General features: G+C 57.8%; 2 protein-coding genes across 7 annotated transcripts; one reads left to right on the top strand and one right to left on the bottom strand.

Moving 5' to 3' along the window:
• Window positions 1–117: 117 nt before the first annotated feature.
• RIC8A (RIC8 guanine nucleotide exchange factor A) lies at window positions 118–12,303 on the bottom strand. Of its 4 annotated transcripts, none has more exons than XM_027717972.2 (11): window positions 12,189–12,303; window positions 10,762–10,926; window positions 8,457–8,504; window positions 5,712–6,326; window positions 5,023–5,117; window positions 4,222–4,372; window positions 3,524–3,619; window positions 3,226–3,370; window positions 2,729–2,873; window positions 1,950–2,069; window positions 737–1,204 (listed from the first exon to the last, which is right to left on the bottom strand). In XM_027717972.2, exons 2-11 carry the CDS (start codon window positions 10,843–10,845, stop codon window positions 1,084–1,086), a joined length of 1,620 nt encoding a protein of 539 aa, XP_027573773.1. In that variant the 5' UTR covers window positions 10,846–10,926; window positions 12,189–12,303; the 3' UTR covers window positions 737–1,083. The 4 variants fall into 4 exon arrangements, with proteins under 4 accessions (XP_027573776.1, XP_027573773.1, XP_027573775.1 ...); XM_027717974.2 differs by lacking the exon at window positions 12,189–12,303 and adding an exon at window positions 11,378–11,496; XM_027717973.2 differs by lacking the exon at window positions 12,189–12,303 and adding an exon at window positions 11,012–11,190.
• Window positions 11,248–16,871, top strand: BET1L (Bet1 golgi vesicular membrane trafficking protein like). 3 transcript variants are annotated; one of them, XM_027717979.2, is made up of 4 exons: window positions 11,248–11,388; window positions 13,192–13,283; window positions 14,317–14,373; window positions 15,403–16,871. In XM_027717979.2, the coding sequence occupies exons 1-4, from the start codon at window positions 11,322–11,324 to the stop codon at window positions 15,568–15,570; spliced, it is 384 nt and encodes a 127-aa protein (XP_027573780.1). In that variant the 5' UTR covers window positions 11,248–11,321; the 3' UTR covers window positions 15,571–16,871. The 3 variants fall into 3 exon arrangements, with proteins under 3 accessions (XP_027573780.1, XP_027573781.1, XP_027573777.2); XM_027717980.2 differs by having other exon boundaries at window positions 11,250–11,373; XM_027717976.2 differs by lacking the exon at window positions 11,248–11,388 and adding an exon at window positions 12,025–12,387.
• The last annotated feature ends 313 nt before the right edge of the window (window positions 16,872–17,184 follow it).

A 17,184-nucleotide genomic window follows, 5' to 3' on the forward strand; every position in this document is an offset into this window, starting at 1 on the left:
AGACCACGCTCAGAAACACCCCCAGCTCCTAAGGACACACAGGCAGGAACACCTGGGAACACCTCTGCCGTGGGTTCCCAGGGATTTCCTGGCAGTCGAGGAATCACGGCCACGTGCCCACGTGTCAGGTTGGCTTTATTCAAGCGTCACTTGTGCATTCCTACTCGTGACAGGACATTTGGGAACCGGGGTACATGAGACGAACGGGAAGGTTTTCTTTCAAAAGAAAACAGAAGTAAAAATAAAGACAAATCTACACCAGGCCTGAGAGCGGCCCCTGGGGCACAGAGAGACCCGGGGGCAGCGAGGAGGAGCGAAGGACGGAGCACAGGTGTTGGCCTTTCCTTTGGAAAGCGGGATTTGGGGAGAGGTGAACGCCCAAACCCAGCTGGCTGGTGACAGGGACAGTGCCCAGTGCCAGGGAAGGGCCATCGGAGCGTTCCCGGCAGCCACCCACACGCTCTCTCCCGTGGCCAGTGGGATGCTGGAAGCTTCCTCAAAGGCCTCCCTCAGCTTCCCTCTGTTCACCCACGGGCTCCAGGTGCACGTGGACACCGGTGCACTCGGACACAGCCTCCTGCACCACACCCTGCGGATCCCCCTCCCCAGGAGCTGCTGTGATTCATGGCCCACACCCCTCTCCAGCAGACCCCCCCCTTCCCACAGCATTCCCAGGGAGCAGCCCCCCACTGTGGGGCCGGGCACACGCAGGAGGCTCCGCGGATCGACGGACCCCGATGGAGCGGCAGGAAGAGCCTCTCCCTGACCCTTCTTCCCAAACAGCACGCATTTAAATGAAAAAATCCTACTGGAAAGTCCCGGAAGCGATTCGGAGTGTGAAATCCTGAAGGCTGCCGACAGGAGAGATCAAGGTGGAGCCAGGCCACGGAGACCTCTGGAAGGAGAGGTGGCTATGGAGCTGGGAAGGAGGCAGGTGTTCCGTGTGGTGGGCTGTGAGGGATCCAGGCTGGATACGGATCCTGCAGGGAGAGTCCTGGCCCAGTGCCAGCCTCTGGGTGCAGCACCAGTTCCCGAGGGAGAGTGGCTGGAGCCCAGCTCTCCGTGGCTGGGGCGGGAGCCGGGTCAGTCCAGCCCCAGGTCCGAGTCGGACGACGAGCGCTCGTCGGCCATGCTGCGGATGGCGTTTTCCATGGGCGCCAGGTTTCCACTCGGAGTGATGCCCATGGGCTGGATCACCTTCTCCCTGCAGCCGGGAAAGGTAAGGCAGAGCTGCTGGAGAGCAGAGGAACAGACCAGGAATACAGTAGGAACGCAGGGCTTGTGGAAATGGCCCGGAATACCCCAGGCACCACTAAGGATCCCTTCTGAGAAATGGGGACAGTCCCAGCCCTAAAACCTCCAGCGTGGCGAGGCAATGGCTGGAAGCACAATCCACAAACAATACCATTCCCATGCTCAGCTTCCCTGGAACAGGCTCATTTCTAGAGTCCTGTTCTGTGTGGTTCAGGATTCCCACAGGAAAACTAGCACTGGTGTCTGTGTTCCTCTCCCTCTAACACATGATGGGAGTACACGTGTTACTTCCCTCCCTTCCTGAACTCACTGGGCTCCTCTGGAGCACCTGTGAAAGATGGATGAGGGATGACTGGAGAAAGGTTTCCAGCAGAGAAAGGGGCTGGTGGCACTGGCTGCTGTCTGTCCCCAAAATGCTGCTTCCTCCTGAGCAGCCTGGCCAGGACTGAGACCGCTGTCCTTCCTGAGTTCCTGGACAAACATGGCAAGCAGGTGTTTGGGAACAGCGCAGGCACAGCAAGGAATTTCGCAGTGTCCCATCGTGCCAAAGCTGAGGGAGGAGTTTCTCCAGGTATCCCCACCGCTCCCTCTCCTCAGTCACTTCAGGCCTTGGGAATGCAGCCAAAGGAAGGCCTGTGACAGATGTACCCCCGACACGCAGGTGTGGACACGGACACACACCCACACCCCGGTACCTGGACAACTTGTCGAACATATTGACCAACTTCATGGCTTCGTGCTCCTTCTGCTCCTCCGTCATCCCTTCCATGGGGTTGGGAAGCTTCTCCTCCACACGGCCCGTCACGGGGTTGATGCTGCGCGGACGACAGTGAGGTCAGGGCACGGGAGAGGGGACAGCAGGGGGACAAAGGGCTGTCTGGGATCCTCCTGTGCCTCGTGGAGCAGAGGAATGGCACGGCAGGGCTGGCTGTCACCTCTGCTCGTGCCCTTAGTGCCCAAGTGCCATCACAGTTCTATGGGGGCTTCCAACCTACATCCTTAAAAACTCTGCCCATTTCTCCAGCAGGAGCAACGCCCCCTCCTGCCAATGCCACAGTGCCACTGGAAACTGGGTGCACGAGGCCAGGTGACACTTCCTCCCTCTCCTCAAGGCCGGAGGCAAAAGCTAATGGAGAAAATCCCAAGAAACCCAACCTGCAGGGACACTGAATAGGAAGCTGGTGAGTGCGGGATACACAGGTGGGCACAGACCTGGGGCTGTCCCCACGCACCTCCCACCCTCCAGGTACTGCAGAGTAAAAGAGAGGGAAAGGGCAAAAGAGAGGGAAGGGAAAAAGAGAGGCCAAAAACCAGCTGGGTGCAACAGCACTGGGCTCTGGAGAGGGAGAGGAGCCATGGGCACATGGAAGAGCAGGACAGGGAGATGGCAGGAGGCAGATGGAGAGGGATAGAGCAGGAATGGGAAGAAAATGTGGAAAGAGGGGTGCTCTAGAGGGGGAGCAGACTTCTTTACTTGGGCTTTGCCTCTTTGTACTCCTCCGTGTCCGTGTCTTCATCCTCCGAGTACTCCCCCTCTTCCCGGCCGCCGGCCATGAGGCCCCGCGCCGCCAGCAGCCCCGCAGCGTTCCCGTACCCCGTGTACTTCACAAACCGGGACACTGCCGGGAGAAGGACAGAGACCACGCTGTGTTCCCCTCCTGCCTCCAGCCCCACGGTCACGCCGAGCCACGGAGACCCAGGGACACTGACAGGGGGACAGCAGCCACGGGCGGGGGGCTCAACGTGGGCCAGGCTGTCTGCAGGGTGCTGGGCTGGCCCGAGCACAGCTTGTCCCTCACTGCTGGCCTGAGAGACAGCACCTCCTTCCCACAGAGCTCCTGGAACCCTCCCCTTTTCCCTGTCCCCAGGGGAGGTCCCTCAGGGAGGGACCCCATCGAATGCACTCTGGCTCTCCCGGAGCCCACCTTGAGGGGTCCCCTGTCAAAGCCCCCCCAAGGCCCCGGCACTCACCGCTCTCCTTGCAGAGCACGAAGAGGAACTCGGCGGCGCAGTGCTTGACGTCGGTGTCGATGTGGGTCATGAGCCTCACCAGCTTGTTCCGCAGGGAATTCCCCACCTCCGGCCGGTTCCGCACGTCCCGCAGCGGCGGCAGCACCTGGGGACGTGGGAGAAACACTGTGGGTGCCAGAGGCCTCAACCAGCCACGCGAGAACCCGGAGGTGTGTGGAGGGCGGCCATAACCAGGGGTTTGCTCGTCTCCTCTCCCCTCAGGGCAGCGTCCCTGACCTCCGGGCTGAGCACAGCGTACCCTGGCCTTCAGGAACTTCCTGGTCTGGCGGTGGACACGGGCACTCTCCGTCAGCAGGTTCAGCACAGGGGTCAGGCTCTCCTTCAGCTTGTGGCCCTGCAGAAACATCCCCAAAAGGAGCAGCACGTCAGTCATGCCGAGCTCAGCCTGTCCGGCTCGCGCTGGAGAACACGAGTACGCTCTGTCAGGGAGATGGATGGACACAAAGCTTCCCGGTCCCTGCCACAGGCATTCAGTACCTCCTCCCTCCCCACACCACACAGCTCGCCGTGGCACAGGCAGTGCCAGAAATCCTTGGGCAGGTCATCCGGGGCAGAAAAGTGCAGTGGTAAAATTCTGAGGCCCTTTGGGATAACTCCCAAGGCTGAAAACCATGGTCAGCTTGAAAACAATGCAAATTCAGGCCTCCAGAGGCTTTCACCGCTGAGTGAAACAGGGCTAATATGTCAATCACCCAGCTAATCATCCATTGTTCCACTGATCTCACTGATCTTTGAGGGCCTGCAGCCCTCAAAGCAATGACAGTCACCTTCCTGTCCACGGACGGACGTTGGTTTAGTCCCATCGACCACAGCTCTGCCAAGAGCTGCCCTTTCTACAACCCCAAACCAAGCATGCTGGCACTGGGCTCTTGCAGGCTGAGGAAAAGGTGCCCTGAACCTGTGGGAACGAGCAGTGAGGACCCCCCCAGCCCTCACCCTGTCCAGGCGGCGCTCCAGGAAATCCAGGAGGATGCTGACTGCATCCATGTTGACACCCATGTACTCCAGCGAGCCCGGCCGCACTTTGGGGGTCAGGAGCACATCCAGACACTTGAGGGGCAGGTTGCCCAGCAGGTTGACTGTGTGGCTACATGTGTGAAAGAGAAGAGAAGAGAACACACAGTGATGGAGCTTTGCTCACACGAGTCCTTCAGCTCTGTGCAAACGAAGGTCTGTCATTAACTTCCAGGAGTGCGAGGACCCCACGATCCAAGTTGTCTTGGAGCACCCCAGGCTCCACACACCACCGAAAGGGAATAACTGAAACTGCTTTTTGGGCAGCTGAACTGTGTGCTGGGGACTCTAAAGAGACTCCAGTGACAACTGAGAACCCAGGGGATTTGACAGAGCCAGCCTGGGTGGTCAAAGGTGCGTCTCTGTGTTGTCCTGCTGTGTCACTCCTCCTCACCACGATGATCCAGCACCAGCACTGCTTGTTTTTCCCCTGACTGCGTGTTCTTGGGGACAGAACTGTGTCACCTTGCTCCAAGCTGACACCCCTGCACCAATAATGCCCGGCAACATGACACAGCCAATTTCTCAGCATGGCTTAAGGCTAATTAAGGCCACCTCACGGACTCTTCACCAAAAGCAGCACAAGTCTGCTCTGGCCAGTTGCCCACTGAGATGGCTGTCGCTGTAGGGACAGCCTGACAAAGGACACTGGAAGAGGATCATGTGCCTGGGGGAGCCCTGCTCCAGGGGCAGCTCGAGGCCCAGGTGGTTCCCAGCACTCACCTGTGGAACTCCTCGGTCCTGTCCTCGCCGTCGGCCGAGATCATGAGGCAGTGGCGCAGGAGGGCACCCAAGTGCCGGTACAGAGCAGCATCTTCCTGGCCCCAAAATGGAAAATGGAAACCTTGATCAGCAAAGGGGATCCCACACGTCCCAGAGCCTGCTGCCCCTGCAGCCACAGCCTGATCACGCACAGCGGGGTGTTCCAGGGGAAGCAGCCTCCCAGTTCTCCTTTTGGGGCCAACACGTGGTCTTCCAGCTGCCCGACACACTTCCACTCACTCTGTGACACTGAGTTAAGGGCTGGACTAGGCTCTAAAACACTCCATGGATTAGCCAGAGGGAAAGTGTTCTCCACCACACCTCCTTCTGACCTTGGCCTGAAGGTGAAGAGGTACCTGGCCACGCTCAGACGTGAATTATCTGGGGGCTCTGTTCTCCCTCTCGCTCAGCAAATCATATCATTAAGGGAAAATCCCCAACTTTTAAATGGGAATGCTCTAAACGCTGTAAGGGTTAATACTGCACTGGACAGAGGCAGTGCCCGGGGCACACCTGAGTCCCTCACCACCCTGACATGTACCTGGGGCTGCAGGAGGACCAGTCTGGGACAGGAGGAAATGCAAGGGAGGAGAAAACCAGCAAAGCCAGATCCCGGGGACGGGTGAGCACCACAGACCCAAGGAGCTTACCTCGTCCACTTCCCTCTTGCTGGAATCAAAGGTGATGTTGAAGAGCACTTTGAGGATCTCCATGGCTCGCTCCGTCTCCTGCCGAGGCAAAGGCGGGAGAAGCCCCTCCTCGGCGGCGACTTCGTAGGGGTCCAACCACTTCACGCCGAGCGTCAGCTCCAGGGTGTCTGCCATCAGGCTGACCCCCCGCAGCTCCTGGGCGAGCTGCTGCCGGACGTCCACCCTCAGGGCCGTCAGCAGGAACAGCAGGCGCAGGTCGAAGAACTTGACGTCGTGAGGGAGGCTCCGCTCGTTGTAGAGCTTGATGCGCCGCGCCAGCCCCACCACCAGCCGGGCCTCGGCCGTCAGCTCCTGCGCCCGCGGGCTGCTGAACACGATGTTGCACAGGCATTTGAGGGATTCCAGGATCACGTCCAAGTCCGGGACCTCCCGGATGAGCTCCTCCGAGTAGTCGATGCCAGCGTGCCTGGAGAGGGTCTTCAGGCCTTCCTCGGTGGTGAAAGGGCCGAGGCAGTGCTTGTCCCGGGACAGGATGCGGATGCTCTCCAGGCAGGTGACCTGGCAGGACGGCTGCAGCTCCCTCTCCAGGAACTTGATCAGCAGCTGGGCCATTTTCTGTGCAGTTGGAAACAAGCAATGCCTGGGATACCGACAATTCCCGGTGCTCTTTCCAACCCTGTCACACTCTGCCCTGGACAACGGGAGCATCACCTGGGTCTGCTCAGGTGTGCACTCAGCAGCACTCAGGAAGTGCCTGGCTCTGGCATTGGGTCCTGCACCAGTTTGGGCAAGAACAACCAGCAACGCATGGCTGGGAGAGGGTACTGGGTGTAAAGGGAGGGCACAAACAGGTCACTGTTGTAGCTTTGTCCTGGTGAGGATGGTTCAGGCTGAGAGGGTTTGCCTGACCGCCGCACTGAGGGCAAAAACCTCCCTCAGCCCTTCACCTCAGGGCTTCCCTCAGGAGTCACCATGCATTTGACAGCAGCTCTCTGCTTCTGTGTGAGATCAGGGAGGCACCTGCTCCAGAGCATCCACAAACAGATGGAGAGGTGGAGAGAGGCATCAGAGAACCACCAAGGGAGGGCCACAGGACCCAAGGGAGGTGAGTAGAGCACGTGATGCCCTGGGAAACGGAGGTGAAGAGACCTCAGGAGATTCAAATAAAGCAGCATCTCCTTAACCCCAGTGCTGCCTGGAGACCTACTGGCCCAGATCCTCCGTGGGTACAGACTGGCAGAGCCCCACTAACACAATTCACGGGAGCTGCAAAGCTCATCCCCGTGGGGAACGGTGAGTCACGGAGGAGCACAGGAAAGGCCTCACAGCCACGGGCAGCTCGGGCTCAACCACGTGTGGCAACACTTCACATCGCACCAGTGACACCTACACACACAGCTGGGTGAGGTGAGAGCTCACCAGACCTCTAACACGACACGTCTGAAACCACGGATCTCTCCGTGACATTAAAAGAGCAAAGGAACCTGAAAATGAGGTTTGCAACTGGCTAAACGCAGCCCCATCAGTCACACTTCAGAATAATCAGAGAATGGTTAAGGTTGCAGCCATTAATCGTAATCGTTTAGGTTGGAAAAGATCTCCAAGGCCACCGAGTCCAATCTGTGACCCATCCCCACCTTGTCACCCGGCCCAGAGCACTGAGTGCCACATCTAGTTGTTCCTCCAGGGACGGGGACTCCACCACCTCCTTGGGCAGCCCCTTCCAGTGCCTGACAACCCTTTCCGTGAGGAAATTCCTCCTGATGCCCAACCTGAACCTCCCCTGGCAAAACGAAACTACTGAAGGAAGGAAGGAAGAAAAAAGGAACTTCAGTCCTTAATGTGAGGCTCCTGGAGTGCCCCACGGTCACACCCTGGGGAAGTGAGGAAACACAGCTGTTCCTCTGCTCCTTCCACGCAGGAGGCACAGACAGTTTCAGATCCAGACACAGTGAGCAAAGCCTTGGGCTGGCTCAGGGGGAAGAGACCCCAGGGCTGAACCATCGGGACACCCGAGCGCCAGGAACTGGTGGTGATGCTCGACTCGTATTTCACGGCATGCACCCCAAAAGCGGGACACTGTGCCTGGATCCACGTCCGGCAGCAAAGAGCTCGGATCTCGTCAGATCCAGTCCCACACTTCGGGCTGTGCCTGGGCACGCTCCGCCTGGCAGCAGCTGGCACTGGCTCAGCCAAAGGAGGTCCTGTTCTCCACCCAGGTCGCCTGGTCTGCACTTGCTGTGCTAACACGGGCACTGGCACCATCTACCAGTGAACTGACCGCAAAACTGAGCCAGCTGGAAAATAATCCTGGGAAGCCAGAGTTGTTCTTGCAGCAGAGCAGCCAGGACGAGGCCGGCCCGGCAGGAAGAGCTGCAGGAGCAGGAACAAGCAATTCCTTCCCTCTGAGTGCCAGCTCCAGGCAAATCCCGCTGCTCGCTCCCAGTGGAACCCCTCACCCTTCCTGGGAGCCTGGGGATCACACCCATTACACCCGTGGCTGGGGCTGTATGGATCACAGGACCGCTGCTAATGCCAGATGGATGCTGACTGTTACCCAAAACACCAACTCTTGATGGAAAAAACGGAGCCAGGTGCTCCGAGCGCACCATTCCCTGCCCAAGTTAATGGCACGCTCTCATTTCTTTCCCTGTGGGAGCTGCCTGCCAAGCCCAGCTGGACACAAGTATGGAGCAGCAGATTCACACACCGACCAAAGAGGAAAAGCAAGGAGCGTGTGCCTACCTTCCTCTCCTCCCGCTCCTCATCCTCGAAGGTGAAGCACTGAGACTTCTGTGGAAAAAGCAAAACAAATCAGAGTAAGGAACAGGTTAAAACTCCACGGAACCAGGGCATTCCGCTGGAAAGCAGCAGGCCCCAAAACACACTGCAACAGCAAACACACCTTCTCCCGACAGTCCCTGCCATGACAGGCATCACCCCTGGATCCATGGCGCTGGCAGAATGCCACGGGTCAACCGATGGATGGATTTAGATTAAATCCTTCAGCAGCACAGTGGGTACCCATCCCAATCCCAATATCCCCTATGAGCCGGTAATTCCTCAGCTCAGTGACACCACCAAGCTGATGCTGCACACATCCTCCCCTTGACATTTATTTGTTTCTTTTCCCGACCAAAAAAAAGAGCTGTCTCCTTGGTACGTGGGAATAGATCTTCGTGGTTACCCAGGTCAAGTTCTTTAAACACAAGGGGCCTGATCTCCACAGGTCCCCTTCCTAACAAACACTCCTGCTCTCCATTCACGGGAAACATTTCTGTTTCTCTCTGCCTTTTGGTTGTTTCTTCGCTGACAGTCTCCTTCCTGGCTCACCTGGAGGTCTCACCTGCTCCCATGGAACCTGAGAGCACAGGAGACCACAGGCTCCCGGGGAGAAGCAGCACGTCCCAGTGAATGAGGCTATCCTTGTTTACACCGAGAAAACCTTTGGTCCGAGCACGGAGAACAAAACTGTTTAAAATCCATAAAACACCGATGACGTGTGTGCAGCCACCAAGAGCCCAGGGATGGCGTTGGTCTGTCCAGCCTGGAAGCAGCGACGGACACAGCGATGCCCCAGGAGCAGCAGCAGCCCCCAGGGGTGGGGGCAGGACAGGTGTATTCCCATCAGGCTGTGTGAGCTGATCCATCCACAGGCTGTTGGATCACTGCTTTGTTCCGCAGGCAGCCAGGCTCGTTCTTCCCCCAGCACGTCCTCTCTGCAGGCTCTAATCCCACTTGGGGGTAATTTGGCCATACCTGGGGGTTTTGCTTTAGCTGCAGTTTATTCCCAGCAACCAAAAAACCTTTGTGTGTGCAACAGTGAATTACAATAAATCCCCAGGAAAGGTTGCAGAACCATCAGTCTTGCAGCAAAAGCGATGCCAGGCCATGCCGGCTTTATGTGCAGTTTCATAATCCTCTTTGACTGCTCCATTTCCTTCAGACGGGCCAGCAAACCCTCTGGCTCGAGTTCCATACGCCTGATACACCGGGAAGGACCCAGCTGGGGGGGATCCACGGGAAATGCTGTGGTTTTGGGGCCTTGAGCCGGTCACACAGACGCTGTTTGCACCTCGGTGACTCTGGTGTGGCACCCGCTTGTGGGTGCTGCTGATCCTCAGCGCTGTCCTCAACAGGGGTCTGTCTGCTCCTCCTCGGCCGAGATCTCCCCACTCCAAATCCCACTGCTACGAACAGTTCCACGCTCCCTCTCTCACACACGCTTCTGCAAAATATTCCTCAGGTTTTCCCTGCTGGCTTCCCACCTCCTCCAGCCTGGTGCAGAGTGAGTCACAGCGATCCGCAGGGCCAGCCCCTCCCGGGGGAACCCTCCGAAGGAAATTTCCCTGACAACCAGAGGCTGTTTCAAGCGGGATTTCACGGAATCACAGAGTCTCCTCAGTTGGAAGGGACACACAAGATCACTCAAGTCCCATTCCTGGCCCTGCTCAGCCCCAACAATCCCACCCTGTGCCTGAGAGCGTTGTCCAAATGCTCCTTGAGCTCCAGCAGCCTTGGGGCTGTGACCACTGCCCTGGGGAGCCTGTTCAGTGCTCAACCACCCTCTGGGAGAAGAACCTTTTTCCTAATATCTGTCCTAAACCTCCCCTGACACAGCTCCAGCTGTTCCCTCGGGTCCTGTCACTGGTCACAGCGAGCAGAGATCAGTTGTGCCCCTCGGAAGGAAGCTGTAAACAGCTGAGATCTACCCTCAGTCTCCTCTTTTCCGGGCAGAAATTTATCCCCAGAGATAATCTTTTCCCACTTTATGGCTAGAAACACTCCCAACTCTGCTTCCAAATCGTCGGGTTTTGATATTCAGAGCTGTGCAGTCACCTCTAATCACCTTTGACTTGCAAATCCTGACATCCTTTCACCTGCAGCTCCTCCCCAGCTTTTTTATCACCCCCAAACCTGCCTCAACATAAAGGCTCCTCCTACTGGGTCCTTACACTGAGTCTTATTTCCCTGCCAGGTTTTACTTGGCATCTCGATAATAATGTTTTTAAGAGCCCCTGACACCAGGGAGGGGTTGATGCTCACTCACCTCCTGGTTGTAGACCTGGAGCACCTTGAGAACCGTGTCCTGCTCCCCGCTTTCCAGCGTGGTGACCACAGCCCTGAGCTCCATTATCCCAACAGCTCAGCTACGGCGGAACTGGGAGCGAGGGGACTTCCAGGGTGATGCAAAAGCACCTCGGCAGACAGATATCTGAGAGGGAAGAGAGAAAGGGGTGGGGAGAGGAAGGAGGGAAAAAACACAACACAAAAAAAAAAACCCAAGTGATATTGCTCACGCTGCTGCATCCATAAAAGCGGAGCAGATGGATAACCCGAGCAAAGCCAGCACCAGCTTCCTCTCTCTCCCGCTAATCCTCTTCTTCCTCGCTTTGCTTTTCAATGTTTAATACGTGCCCTCCCAGGAAAGCGCTCAGGGAAAGCCTTCCCCCCACCAGCCGGGGATTAACGCGGAGCAGATAACAGCAGCTCCCTGAAATAGCTCCCTGCCGCCTCCTCCTCCTCCTCCCCGGTTGCCCTGATTCCTGCTGCCGCACAGGGGGGAAAATAACAAATAAACCCAGCAACATTCCCGCGGAGTGACAAGGGATGGAGCGGCGAGGCAGCCGGGCGGGAGAGCATCCTCCGGCCCCAGGCGGAGGTACCTTTCCAGGAGGTGGGAAGCAGACGAGGAGGGTTCCGCGGAGGGTCGGATTATGGCCGATCCCCGCACGCACAGCCCAAACGCGCGTCCGGAGCCGCCGTCCCCCGGGAGATGATGTCCCTGCCGCCAGTGCCAGGGAGCAGATGCGCAGGGACACGGGAGACGGGATTATTTCAGTCACGGCCCCGGTTTAAGGGCTCAGGGAGCCACGCGAGCCCGCGGTGCTGGGACGTGACTCCCGATGGGGGGAAATCCGGCAGATTTGGGTGCACAGGTGGACTTGGATACACGTTCAGCCCTCGTGTTGCCACGGGCCGTGTTCTGCGATGAGGCCGCGCTGGTCACACCGAACTCAACCGAGCGGGACCCCGCACCGGGAGCCCCCGGGCTTTGGGGATCAGGCGGGGTATCCCCGCCTGCCCGCGCACCCAAAGAGGGGCGTTTTGGGGGGACCAAGGGCAAATCCCGCATTGTGGAGGGCGGAAAGCCGCGGGGACAGGTGGCTGGGCTGGCCCGGGGCAGGGACACAGCATCCCCATGCCAAGGGGCTGGGATGGAGGGGACCCGCTCTGCTTTTGGGGCGATGGCACGAGCCAGTGGACCACTGCGCATATCCCCCTTTTCCATCCCCCCTGGCTGGCTCCTCCCCTTGCCACCTCCTTCCCCCGACATCTGGGCACATTCCAACCCCCCTTTTTTTATGTCCACAAACCCCTATTTTTGTCCCAAGCCCCCACCTCTGCCCCCAAACCCTTACTTTCTCCGCCACGCCCCCGTTTCTCCCCCGTGCCCGGGCAGGGCTCTGGCCGTACCTGCGGCCCGGGATCCCTCGGGGGGCAGCGCCGACCCTTCCTCCCCTTCCGCCCCGGCCCGGGGGAGCGGCCCGAGGGTCCCGGTGCCGGGGGGAAGGAGGAGGAGGAGGAGGAGGAGGAAGGAGCGGCGGACATTTCGTGGCGGCTCCGCCCGGCGGGGCGGGACGGAGCGGGGCGGCCATGGCGGAGCGGGGCCGAGGTGAGGGGACGGGGACAGGTTTGGGGGCTGGAGGGGGCCGGGGGAAGGGGAGCGCCCGGCTGCACAACTGCCCCCCGACCCCGCTGCACCCCACGGGACCTCCCGCAGTCCCCCGATTTACCCCCTAGAGCCCCCCAATTGCCCCCCTCGAACGCCTAATTGCCCCCCCGATCACCTAAGTGCCCCCCCTTGAACCCCTAAATGCCCCCCTTGAGTCCCTAAATGCCGTCCCTTGAACCCTTAAATACACCTCCGAACATCTAATTGCCCCCCAGCCCCCTAACTGCCCCCTTGAGCCCCTAATTGACCCTTTGAACCCCTAACTGAACCCCGAACCCCTAATTTCCCCCCTGCATCCCTAACTACCCTCCCATTGAACCCCTAATTGCCCCCCCCCCCCGCATCCCTGACTGCTCCTCTGGGGCCCTTCTGGGATCCTTAACTGCCCCCTTGAACCCCTAGTTCCCCTCTTGACCCCCCCAACTGCCCCACAACAGGTCATAATGCCAGGAGACCCCAACACGGATGAGGGGTTAAGAGCCCTGGATTTGCCCGGCTTCACCCAAATCTCATCCCTGGATGTCACTGGGCACGAAGCCCCCAAGCTGATGCTGCTGCTGGGCCATGGTGGCAATTCAGGGATCCTGTCCCGGTCCATTTGGGGAAAGTTTGGGGCGGTTTTGTCCCAACCAATCTGGGAGGGTTCCAGAGGTGCGAGGCGGGGCTGTGACAGCCGGACATCCCTCTGCACACGTGTGCCGAACCAGGGCAGGTACAACGGGTGCTCCTCCTTCTTACCCCCAGGACAGAGTCCGAGCGCCATGGAGGACCTGCTGGATGTGGAGAACAAGCGGATGGCCGACAGCCTGGCCAGCAAGGTCACCAGGCTGAAATCCGTGAGTGCCGAGGGGGGCGTGGGGAAGGAGGGGCTCTGCTTACCTGGGGGTGCTGCAGGGGATCACAGAACCACGGAATGGTTTGGGTGGGAAGGGGCCTTAAAGCCCATCCAGTCCTGCCCCTTGCCGTGGGCAGGAACACCTTCCACTAGCCCAGGTTGCTCCAGCTTGGATTTGAACACTTCCAGGGATGGGGCAGCTTCTCTGGGCAACCTGTGCCAGTGCCCCAGCACCCTCACCTGTGCTCTGCAGAGGCTTCCTGTGCATCACCTTAGTTGGTGATACAGTGGTTTAATTTTCCCTTGTGTAGTGCCAAGGACGCCTTTACAAATTCCCGCTTTCCCTTTGAGGTTTACGACATCATCTGACACTCAGGAAAAGGACTTTTAGGCTCAGAGGGAAACATCAAAAAAGAAACATAAAACATATATAAAACATAAACACCCCTGCACAGAGGGGTGTTGCCAAGCTCACCTGCTCGGGAAAAAATTCACAATAAAAAGGCAAGGAGATTAATTTTGGAAAATACCTGTGTCTCTGTGCAAATGATCTTAAAACTGGTTTGCTCTTAATATCAAGTACTTTGATTTAGAGATTTAAGCTCTGTTTTTTATTGTTATAAAAATTGTTATAGCATTATAATTATTCTAACAATTATTGTTATATTATTATAAAATTGTTGTGACAATTATAACATTATTATAAATTATTATTTAAAAAATAGTAGAAACCACGAAAGAAGTCAGTGACTCACAGTGTAGAAGGGCAGACTCTGTATTCCTGCCCTTGTATCCCAGGGATTAAACACCCTGACAGATTTAGACAGTCAGGCTTTACTTTCAGTGCTGCAGAGGTGGAAAAGTTCAACAACCCTACAGGGAAATGAGAATCATTTTCCTTGTTCCTGCCCCAGACAAGCCCCTGTGTGCCTGCAGGAGCCAGGAAAGCAGCAGGTTGCTTTGATAACTTTCATTTTAGAGGTTCTCCGTAGGTGACAAGCTCCTGAATGCCCGTTCCCTCCCTTGTTCTGCAGCTGGCTCTGGATATCGACAAGGATGCTGAGGAACAGAACCGCTACCTGGATGGCATGGTAAGCACCTGGGGAATGGGGCACAGGGCTTCCTGTGCTGCTGGGAAACCGGGATGGCAGCTCAGGCTGGCACACTACGGTAGATCCCCGTGGTCCCGGATGCCAGGCAGTTGTAACTAAATTGTAACTAAACCCGTTCCCAGTGGATTTACTGCTCTGTAAATGTTGGATAGCTGGCAGGTGCAGCATCACCTTGTCCAGGGTTGGTATCTGGCACCTGAAGGGCTGGTGTGGGACAGCACACCTGGGAAATGCCAGTGGAGGTCTCTCCTTGCTGGGATTAAAGCTGCCTCCAGGCTGTTCCTGAGATCTCCCTTGGTGTTTGGTGCTGCTGTACGAACCAATTCCTGAACTCCAGCACCTCCAGCAGGCTCCCTGTGGGGCCTTGTGGGACACTGGTGTCTTCAGAGGGAGTACAGGTGATGCTCTGGGTCCCACAGGCTGCTGGGTGTCCTGGTCTGCCACACAACTCCCAACAAATCAGGGAATTGGGATGAAAGGTGGGATGGCAAGAGCCCTTAAGGGAGAAGCCCTAAATGGGCACCAAGCCACGCTGCTCTTACACAAGAGGTTTTGAGGCATTTCAGGAGCAACATGAGCAGAAGCTCCAGAAAGGTGGGAATGGTGCTGATCCCAGAGCACTGGAAGGGAAAGACCTTGAGGGAAACAGGTGGCTGCTGTGCAGCTTCTGTGCAAATGTTTTTAGCCAGGAGGTGGGAGATTCCTCAAGGATTCCTTCATCTGTGGCACAGTAGGATGGGCTTGATCCTAGGACCCGAGGGAATGGCTGGAGTTGTATTAGGTTGGGTATTAGGGTAAACTTCTTCCCCCAGAGGGTGGCTGGGCACTGGAACAGGCTCCCCAGGGCAGTGGTTGTAGCCACAAACCTGCCAGAGCTCAGGGACGGGTTGTTGAGGTGTCCCGTGCAGGGCCAGGAGTCGGACTGGATGACCCTCGTGGAATCCCTCCAACTCGGGATATTCCACGACTCTACGATGCCTCCACCTTGGCTGTCTCTGCCCTCCACAGGACTCGGATTTCCTCAGTGTGACGGGGCTGCTGACGGGCAGCGTGAAGCGCTTCTCCACCATGGCGCGCTCCGGGCGGGACAACCGCCGGCTGCTCTGCGCCGTGTCCGTGGCCCTCATCCTCATCTTCTTCATCCTCTACTACCTGGTGTCCAGGGCGGGCACCTGAGCCGGGCTGGGCAGGTGTCACAGGGCCTCGAGCCGGGCAGGCACCACAGGCCGGACCCACGGCACCCACAGGCCTGTCCACACCTTCCCGGGAGGAGCCTCCGGCCAGACCTCCTCCTTCCAAGTGACTCTTCCTCCCACCAGCTCCTCGTGTCGCTCCGGCTGGGCCCAGATGGCTCTTCCAAAGCAAGAACATTTGTCTCCAAAGGGATCCCCGTGTCTGACAGGGATTTTGGGCTGTGACCTCCTGCCTCGTTCGTGTGCCGCGGGCTGTTCTCAAGGGCCACTTCCCCGTCACCTCCCTCACCGAGCCTGGGAACTGCTGAGGTGGGGCTCACAAATCCAGAGGCTTGTTCATACTCTGAGGTTTTGTCAGCCAGCTGAACTTCGGGAGCTGTAGGGTTTAGGATGCTGATTTATGGGGTTTGGGAGTGCCAGTGTGTGATTTAACATTCCGCGTGGCCGCTCTCAGTTTCCCCGGGACTTGCAGAACTTATCCTTGGTGTCCCTGGGCTGAAAGGAAACCTGTGCTGCTTTGGGATGGAATTAGTGATGGATCTGGGCCTGGATACTCCCAGGTCGCTGCAGGGAAGAGCTGCAGAGGAGCAGAACTTGGATTAAATCCTGGCTTGGCCCTCTTTATCTTCCTTGGTCCAGTTAATTTTGGTTGTTGTGGCGCCCTGGTTTTGGAGCACTCTGGGGAGATGCTGTGCCAATGAAGCACAGGTTCATTGAGGTTGAGGTGAGGTGGAATTCCCCCGCAGTGGGGATGGATTTGCTGATTTGTTTTATGAATTTAGAAGGTACCAGAGGAACCCTGCCTTGTCTTGGGGGGTGTCTCTGCTTATTTGCCTCTCTCTCCCTGTAACAACCAGGGCCCAGCCGTTCCTCCTCCTCTGATTTAGTCTCTCTTTTGCCTCATCATGGGTGGCTGGGTGTTCCCTTTGCCTTCTCTCTCTTCCCATCGGGAATTCCTTTGTCCTGGAGCTAAGGTGCCTGCAAAAGGAATGCTGTCCCTTATATCAAACTGATCACAAAACATACCTTGGCTGGATTAGGTGTGTTCTTTTCCACATCTGGCAAAAATCCTGCAGGGAAAGCAAGGAGAAAGGGAGGCGGCAGAGACTTCCTCTGGTTCTTCCTGCTTCCCTGGTGTGTGGCAGCTCCAGGCTCCTTCCCTCTGGGAAGGATCGATGGCCTCTAATTCCTGGAGCAGGCAACTCCTGACAAAAGGCTGCTGGAGCAGCCGGGGGGGGGGAATTCCTGCTGTAAATAAAGCTGATTTTAGACCTTCTAGTCCTACTGTTTGTTCCTCATACAAGGTTGATTGCCCTGGCTGTACCTGAGCCACCCTGGGGCTGGAGAGGGACCCTCCGGGGAGGTGGGGGGTCCCGCAGCCCTGTGACGCGCCCGGTGTCACGGGGAAACGAGGATGGGGGTGCACAGGGACACCGGGGCAGGTCTGAGGACATACTGCGTCTGCCTCCGGTGTCCCCAGACCTGCCCGCGGGGGACACGGGCCAGGGGTGGGGGTGCCACTGGCTGCTCACCCTCTGGGGGCTGGCGTCTCCATCCATGTCTCCGTCCCCAGGGCGGTCCTTGTCCCCGGGCCGCC

The sequence above is a fragment of the Pipra filicauda genome, unplaced genomic scaffold (assembly GCF_003945595.2).
Source record: "Pipra filicauda isolate LSUMZ 115617 unplaced genomic scaffold, ASM394559v2 scaffold45_size4122338_pilon, whole genome shotgun sequence".
Classification (NCBI taxonomy): domain Eukaryota; kingdom Metazoa; phylum Chordata; class Aves; order Passeriformes; family Pipridae; genus Pipra; species Pipra filicauda.

Bases quoted from the DNA above. Each gene is read 5' to 3' on its own strand.
- BET1L (XM_027717979.2), top strand. From the start codon at position 11,322: ATGGAGCGGCGAGGCAGCCGGGCGGGAGAGCATCCTCCGGCCCCAGGC. The intron at 11,389-13,191 runs GTGGGAAGCAGA...TCTTACCCCCAG, and splicing joins CGGAGGTACCTTTCCAGGAG to GACAGAGTCCGAGCGCCATG. The intron at 14,374-15,402 runs GTAAGCACCTGG...TGCCCTCCACAG, and splicing joins ACCGCTACCTGGATGGCATG to GACTCGGATTTCCTCAGTGT.
- RIC8A (XM_027717975.2), bottom strand. From the start codon at position 10,845: ATGGAGCTCAGGGCTGTGGTCACCACGCTGGAAAGCGGGGAGCAGGAC. The intron at 6,327-8,456 runs GTAGGCACACGC...CCAACTGCACAG, and splicing joins AGGAGCGGGAGGAGAGGAAG to AAAATGGCCCAGCTGCTGAT. The intron at 4,373-5,022 runs GTGAGTGCTGGG...TCACACATGTAG, and splicing joins AGGACCGAGGAGTTCCACAG to CCACACAGTCAACCTGCTGG.